Here is an 8,096-nt window from a genome sequence, read left to right on the forward strand (position 1 = left end):
TCTCTCTTTCAGTCCAGTTCAGATGTTTCTCTGCTCCAACATGCAGACGGTCACCTGGTTCTGCACAGGTCCACTGAAAAAAGACAACAGTTGAACCAACTGGTAACAAGTAATTCAATTAAGTTCAACTTAACTTATGAGGTCTGTTTAACTTTAAGCCAGTCTTCCTCTAATCATTTACTTTACTKCAAATAAAGGAGWAAACTCATAAAGGATCTTTAGTCTTGACTTTCCACAGGAAAGTGGAAACACACAGCAAAGGTCATCAGGCTGGAATCGAACCTGCAGCAGCTGCATTGAGGTCTCAGGTCTGATTGTTTGTAGTTTTCTACCCCTGCACCAGCTCAGCACCCGGTCGGTACTGGATCTGTCCCCGGTGACGCCTGGGTCATGATGTCACAATGATGTCAGAACCGAACTTAATTCTTTCAAATAAAGTCAAAGTAAAAAGTTCCTTTAAGTTAAAATGTGTTAAACTTTTAAGTTAATTCAACATAATAACATTAGTTGCCATCACTAAACCAAATAAATTAAGTGAGATTAATGTAAAAAAWAAAAAWAAAAAATTGCATGAACTTCAGCCCAAATACATTTTTACAGTGCTGGTGATGATCCAACCCAGAATGAACCCAGAAAACATCTAAACATGCAAACACTTGGTMAAATCMCCATGAAAGGCAAATTAAAGTGACCTTTCAGAGTAAAGGTAACTTCCTGCAGTAAAGCTGTTCTGYTGGTTGAGAAACTTTCAAACCCAAACTGAAACAATAAAATGAGTAAAAACACAAACCCGATCAGATGTTTGGTTCTGCTGTTGATTCTTCAGCTCYTCTTGAATGAATGAGCTTCTTCTCTGCTGTTCAGTGTRAACCTGTAACGCTGCTGATTTGTGTTTCTGTCGCTCTTGATCAATAAGCGTTATTTTGAATATTTCAGCAATCAGCCATGATTAATGCCGCTCTGCGCCGTAACTCAGTCTGTTGACCTGTTCAGCTGGAAGTCGGTTTGATTTATTTAACGTTTGCTAAGATATTTGCACCAGAAACTAAACCAGATATGATTTGTTTTTGTTTTGCATATTAACAAATTGCAAATACGATCAACTTAATGATCCGGGATGGATTGGTGGGTGGATATTTAAAGCATTAAGTTCATTTATTTGATGTAATGTTGCTTTAGATTTCCCAACAAGTTCAGCTAATATCTCTAACTAAATATGTCCAAGTGAAGGAATATCAGGACAAAACACAAAAATCATGAGAAATGTTCTTAAAATAAAACATTTCTGGAGTAAAAATCGATGTGTCAGCAGAAACAGAGGTCACACGTTGCTTCTGCGGTACAAAAACCTCAATATCTAACTTTAGGAACAGTTTATTTTTCAACATCATGCTTTCATTTTCATGAACTGAGTATTTTCTTCATCTTATGTGCAAAATGTGCTTTTTTACCCATGAAAAACATGAGGTTTATGTCATAAAGGTTTAAAAAGATTTAGTATTATTTTCCAGTTTGTTTGGAAAAATAAAGAAATTTGATTTAATTTAATGTGTAATTTTAATAGATTACAATATTTTTTCTCTATTTACTCCCAAATAATTAACCTACACAATGTGCATCCTCTCACAACTTTAAGTCTTTGTGATTTCTACATCTATCTTTAATATTAAATAACTTAATTAAATAAGAATACATTAGTATATCCAGTCCAGTGGCTTTGCTGCATATAGTTCTGTATTTAAATGTCAAAATTATTTTGTTATTGCTGATAAATGTGTGCAAAAATCTAAGTTTAATTTGATGTAACACAAAATTAACACATTGATGCTTTCATAACTTTATTCATTCCTAAAATTCACAACAAATKTCATCACAATGTCGTGTATCTGCCTCTTTTTTTATAGAGTCTGAGTAAAAACACACCATAAAGTCTCTATATGTKCCTGAAACTCCTGATCGCCATGGAGACACACAACATTTCAGTTTGTGTTTCTGTTTTATGAAAACACATAAACACATAAACACCAGCGCTACAAAATGTGCAAAACTGTTAAAGGAAGTTCACAGCAAACAGCAGATGATATCATCTCCTAATATCCTGCCACACTATTCAGAGCAGTAGCATTATGGATGAATAGAATAAAACTTAACAGAAATGTYACATGAAATGGTGAAAGCAGAATGATAGCATCAATCTGTACCTCTTAAATCCTTACAAAGTCACTGAAGGCTGGTTCCTGTCAGGACAGGATGTGGAAATACCTGATCTAAAATTTAACAGTGGAAAAAAWTKTACCAATTTAGAGAAATGTTATTGTGGAAGCGTGACAGGATGGATATTTATGTAAGTCATATGAAATGCACCTTTATCACCTTTTAGTTTATCCACTGAAATGTCTTTGCAGGAAAATAAAACCATGCTCATGTTATAGTGAGACAACTTTYTTATTAACGTCATAAAACAATGATAAATCTATGRAAACATCAAGAATWAAGAATTTATTTCASTGATTTTTCATAGATTTTCTGCTAAATTCTACATAGATGTTTTAGGCTTCAGTGAATCTGAGTTATAAAACAAGTTTTGTCAGATTTTCTGGTCTAACAGTCTCATATTTTTAGTGAAAATTTCCTGAATGCTAACGACAGTCATGCAGCTTCACAGATTTTAAGTTTCCYCACTCTCTGCAGAAAAAGCAGCGGTAACACCAAAGCACTGGGCAGGAGAAACCACGCTGAAGCCCAACCTATGAGACAAAAAGTATGTCYGTTGGGAACAGATAAGTATTTCACTATGGATGTAATCAGGCTGCCTATGAACCTGACAGAGAGGCTCCCTGTTATGATGRCCATCGTTTGGAAAGCCTTCTGCTTGGACTGGTCAGTATGAACGCTTTTCCTGCCCCCTTCACCCGGCCCGGGGCGAAACAGAGCACAGAGARCAGAGATGCTGCTGAAGCAGAACGCTACACATGTGAAGGACAGAAACACCAAAGATATGCTTTCAAAAGGAACCTGGAGCCAAAACGYCACACACAAAACGACCAGAGAGATCAGCCAAACACAGCCAATGGAGACGTTTCTCATCCTGACGCCTGCTGAGCCTCTCAGCTGCAGGTAGATGAAAGGATGCACTCCAGCAGGGTAGCGCTCCATACAGGTGAGCAGGTGAAACAGCATCTCCCCAATTGAGATAATGCACAAAAGACCAATACCTGCAGTAGTCATGGCAAGTTCATCAGCTCTGACGCCAAAAAATACCAAGAACGTCCCCAAGATKCCGAGCAGGTCCATGACCGCCATGTTGYAGGTGAAGAYGTCGATGTGGCTTGATGAAGAGAGCTGGGAGTTGAGGCGSTGCTCCYTCCATYGCTGATAACCCACCAAAAGGACGAAGACAAAAAGAGGCATCGCCAAGACGTAGACGACCAAGAGGCTGGCCAGGATGGAGCTGGTCACCAGAGAAGAGCAGCCGTCAGAACCAGAGAGGAGCGAGGAGCTGGAAGAAGAGTTACTGGACATCTCAGTTCACATCAGCGACTGAGGATGAAGAGGAACGATGAGGAACTGCTGAAAAATCAAACAGGAAGTGTTGGACGAGTTTTCTACCTGAAGGCAGCCGTGCAACCAACTGTATCCATTTTAGTCTTTGTTATCAAACTGGTCAAGCTTTGATGTACTGAATGATAAACTTGGACAGCCAAACACGATGTGGGTTTAGTTATTCAAATTTCACTTTACAGACTTGAGATGTGTCAAAAACACAAACCTTATGAGCTCTGTTTGGTCCCAGCGCTCCTTCCTCAGCTCCTCTTCACCAACTGACTGTTTCCTGCTGGAGTCCAGTCTTATGTAGTGTTTGGGTTGTTAGTGTGTCACAATGACTGAAAAGGGATTTTTGAATATTCCATAACAAACCCTTGATGAACATCTGCAGTGGGTTATAATTCAATTACAATACCAGTCACAGCACCAAATGGATTTTGAAAATTCTGTCATATTTATAATCTAGAATCAAAAGCAGACATGACGTTCTGTGGACAATAAGATCTATCAAACAACAACACATTATGATAAAGAAAAATCCAACAACAAAGGATGTTCCATTAATGTCACTGCTTATATCCAACACATATAACACAATTCTCTATGTTTACTTTTTCACTTACTATGATATACAACATATAAAAATCCCCTGTTAGAGTCTTTGTCAGTTTTGCTCGTACAAATGAGTCAAAGTCTTCTGGAGAGAAATGTTGAGGCCACAAATGTAGGTCCTTCAGAAGTTGTGTCCCACTCAATGTACTCTTCTTTCTTTCATGTGTGGCATTATCTAAAATTACGCCAGTCAAACACGATATGATAAACAACCACTCAGGTAGCGTTAGCCTTCTCTCTGCAGGCTCCAGCACAGAATGGACCAAAACGTGTGAATAAACGGTGACCTCCATGGGCGAAAAAAATAACAATAGATGTACATTTTTTGAAGTAATTATGAGTTTTAACATCATTTTTTTGTTAATAGGAAAATGACAACATGTTTAGACCAACATGTTCAACTTATCCTGGATCACTCATAATTGTTTTCTTTGGTGGCCTGGAGGCCCGGCATCCTGCGTGTCTTAGTTCTCTCCCTGGTGGCAGAAACAACCTTTTCAGCATGTCAACGTTCCTCTTAGGCAGTGGTCCCCAAGCTACGGCCCGCGTAGTTTGAATGCTCTCTAGCAACAATGCTAGAGAGCATTCAGATTTTTTTTCATCTTTAGCAGGAAGTGTGTCCTGTAAACTGTGGGTGTTTTGTTTTGCATGGTGCATTGCTGCCATCTGTTGGACTTTTAGGGAACTGCTTGACTTTTATGTTATGTAATCAGTACGGTTGTTTGCTAGCGGTAGAGCAGATTAACACGTGCTTGTTATGAACGCCGCATTCCAGGTCGAGTTCTTCGAAGCCTGTAAGTAGCAGCTTACATTTCATATGTTAAAGTTACTTTCCCTCAATGGAATATATACTAGTCAGTCCCAGTGACCGTTTCACTAACGGTTTTTGCCCATGTGCTTTCTGTTACAAACTGACTCCGCCCCCCACCAGAGAAAGGAAAAGTTATGTGGCCCTCAGAGGAAAAAGTTTGGGGACCCGTGGTCTTAGGCCTCTAATGAGCCATCACTGGATCCAGGTGCGTTAAACCAGGGAGAGAATAAAACATGCAGGCCGCCGGGCCTCCAGGACCCACTTTGGGGACCACTGCTCTAAATTAATGACAAAAGAAGATTTAAACATTTGCTTGTATCTAGAGTAAAGAACAATGATGTCAGCATGACATCATTTAAAAACAAACCCTCTGACTTCATGCTGTTTCAGTTGGTTTGTGTCCACAGGCTGTTAGTTTGCCGACCCTCTGCAGAAAGAGCAGCGGTAAAACCAGATATGTGGGCAAAAGGAACAACACCGACAAACATCCCATGACACAGAACGTGTATCCGTACGGGGCGGAAGCTGTTTGTACTACAGAGATAACAAGATTGCTAATAAGCATCAGTAAAAGGGTTGCTGTGATCGTAGCCATTGTGTGGAGAGCCCTCTGCTTTGATTGGTTACTGAGCCTATTGTCCCCGCCCCCTTCTCCAGGCCCCGGACGAATCAAAGCCCAGAGAACAGAGACACTGCAGAAACAGAAAGCCACGGTTGAGAAGGACAGGAACACAGAAGACAAAGTTAGAAATGATACTTTCAGCCACACAGACAGAGACGTCACACCAATGGAGATCAGCCAAACACATCCGATGGAGATGTTTCTAACCCTGACGCCCGCTGAGCCTCTGAGGCGCAGGTAGGAGATGGGATGAACCACAGCCAGGTAGCGCTCGATGCAGGTGAGGAGGTGAAGCAGCGGACGTCCAGTGGAGGAAACGGCTAACATGCTGTGTCCTACAATCAAGAGCTGRTCAGCGTTCATGCCAAAATATGTGAAGTAGTTCCCTGAGACACCAAGGAGGTCCATGAACGCCACGTTGTAGGTCAGGATGTCGACGTGACTCGACTTCGCGAAAGGAGASCTGGAAGGTTGCTTCCTCCACCGCTGGAAACCAACAACCAGGACGAAACCCAAAAGAGGGATCATCAAGCTGAGGAGAGCTAAGATGGTGGGCATGAGGAAAGCTATGAGAGGGAAGTCACAGCTGTGAGAATGGAGGGAGGAGTTGGCGGCCATCTTGACAAGCAGAGAGAGGAAAAACAAGAGATGGAGACCATTCAGACATCAGTCCAATCAGCCATTACATCCATTATATGTTTGGTGTTTTACAGAAAAATCACCCAACAGGGGCTTCCTGAGGTGCTGCACGTTTTAGTAACATATTCTTTAAAGTATCAGACAGCAGCTGACTACTTCACCAAACTTTAGTTCAAACAWGTTTTAATAAAAAATGCAACAAATTCACAAACTCACCCCAAGTTGTTTTTGRTTTCAGATTTTTTGTTGTTTTAATTGTATTTTCTAGAATAAATTTTAGTGAAGGGACACTGAAAAACTTTATCCTATCAGGTTATATGAAACAAAAACCAAGGAACGTTTTTTTTATTTATTTAGGTTTTCAGATTTTGGTTTGCTTAAGAACACGGACCTGATCAGCAGGTTTCGGCTCCCAGAGCTTCTTCTTCTGCTCCTCTTCAGTAAATGTCCKYCTGTCTCTGCCGGCGTCCGATGAAAACCTCTGACCTGTTTGTGTTTCTGTCACAATGATGGAGAAGCTTTTTAAACAGCATAAAACCAGCTCATGATTTAATGTCCCTCTGAGCCATAACTCAGTYTGATGACCTCAGACTGCAGGTGGTTAATATCCTTCCTGTTTAGTCGATGCAGTCAAACTATTTACTAAKTTATAATCTCCTAGGAGATATTTTTATTTATTTTGTCTTTGGTATTCCCTCACAATAATAATAATGTATTTACAGGTCAGTTCATGAGACATCTTGAATACTTAAAGTCTTCCTGTTGTAATATAAAACTTTGTAATTTTTTTTTTTACTTACATTAATATCTCGTTTGTGATATTTGAGGTTTTATCCTTTGGATACAAATGAAAAATAAACATTTGTGCAAAAAGCTGGAGGTAAAACAGATCAGATGGGTTTTTCATCTCTGCTCTAAAACATGAACATGACAGAAATGTTCCGTATGAAGAAAGAAAAACGACATTTAAACTGATTGGACTGTTTCGAGTTGTTCTTACAGGATAATACCGCCACCTGCTGGCGGTGTTGGGTATGAGCTCTTCTTAATCTGGAGGTGTTCATGTGCATCTCCTGCTATTGGCTATTTGTCCACCAAACGTTATTACACAAACAAACATGAACACACAGGTAATACAGTGATTTTCACCCCATTTTCTGCACCAAATAATTAATAAAGTACAAACACATTTCCACTGAGGATCTGTAAAGGTGTACAAATGTTCAAGTCTTACTTGAAATTGGTATTTCGATTGTATTTATTGTGAGGAAACACAATATGAAAATAAAATCCTCCGTGTTCCTTAAAGGGCTCCGTAATATTTCTAATATTAAACTGAAATTAAACTTTTTTGGGGTCGTGTGATTTATTGTGATTAGATTCATAAACGTTTATTGAAAAGAAGCAAAAAATGCAGCACAAAACCCATCCATCCATCCATCCATCCATTTTCTAACACCCTTGTCCCTCAGTGGGGTCAGGAGGTGCTGGTGCCTCTCCAGCTAGCGTACCGGGCGAGAGGCGGGTTCACCTGGACAGGTCGCCAGTCTGTCGCAGGGCAACACAGAGACACAACCATGCACACACACACTCACACCTAGGGGCAATTTAGACAGACCAATTAACCTGACAGTCATGTTTTTGGACTGTGGGAGGAAACTGGAGTACCTGGAGAAAACCCACCATGCACAGCAAACTCCATGTAGAAAGACCGGGGCCGGGAATCAAACCCAGAACCTTCTTGCTGCAAGGCAACAGCTCTACCAACTGCGCCACTGTGCAGCCCGCAGCACAAAACTTTTACAAAAAATTCTGTTCCTTTTTATCCCCATTTTTTATCCCCTAAATAACCAAGTACTCATCCAT

At 40.3% G+C, this 8,096-nt stretch overlaps 1 protein-coding gene across 1 annotated transcript; it reads right to left on the reverse strand.

Moving 5' to 3' along the window:
* Positions 1 to 3,807: 3,807 nt before the first annotated feature.
* Positions 3,808 to 7,533, reverse strand: LOC103480980 (uncharacterized). Its single transcript, XM_008436198.2, has 2 exons — positions 5,337 to 7,533; positions 3,808 to 3,884 (listed from the first exon to the last, which is right to left on the reverse strand). The coding sequence occupies exon 1, from the start codon at positions 6,207 to 6,209 to the stop codon at positions 5,346 to 5,348; it is 864 nt and encodes a 287-aa protein (XP_008434420.2). The 5' UTR covers positions 6,210 to 7,533; the 3' UTR covers positions 3,808 to 3,884; positions 5,337 to 5,345.
* Between the last annotated feature and the right edge of the window lie 563 nt (positions 7,534 to 8,096).

Source organism: Poecilia reticulata, linkage group LG18 (assembly GCF_000633615.1).
Source record: "Poecilia reticulata strain Guanapo linkage group LG18, Guppy_female_1.0+MT, whole genome shotgun sequence".
In the NCBI taxonomy this organism is placed as follows: Eukaryota; Metazoa; Chordata; class Actinopteri; order Cyprinodontiformes; family Poeciliidae; genus Poecilia; species Poecilia reticulata.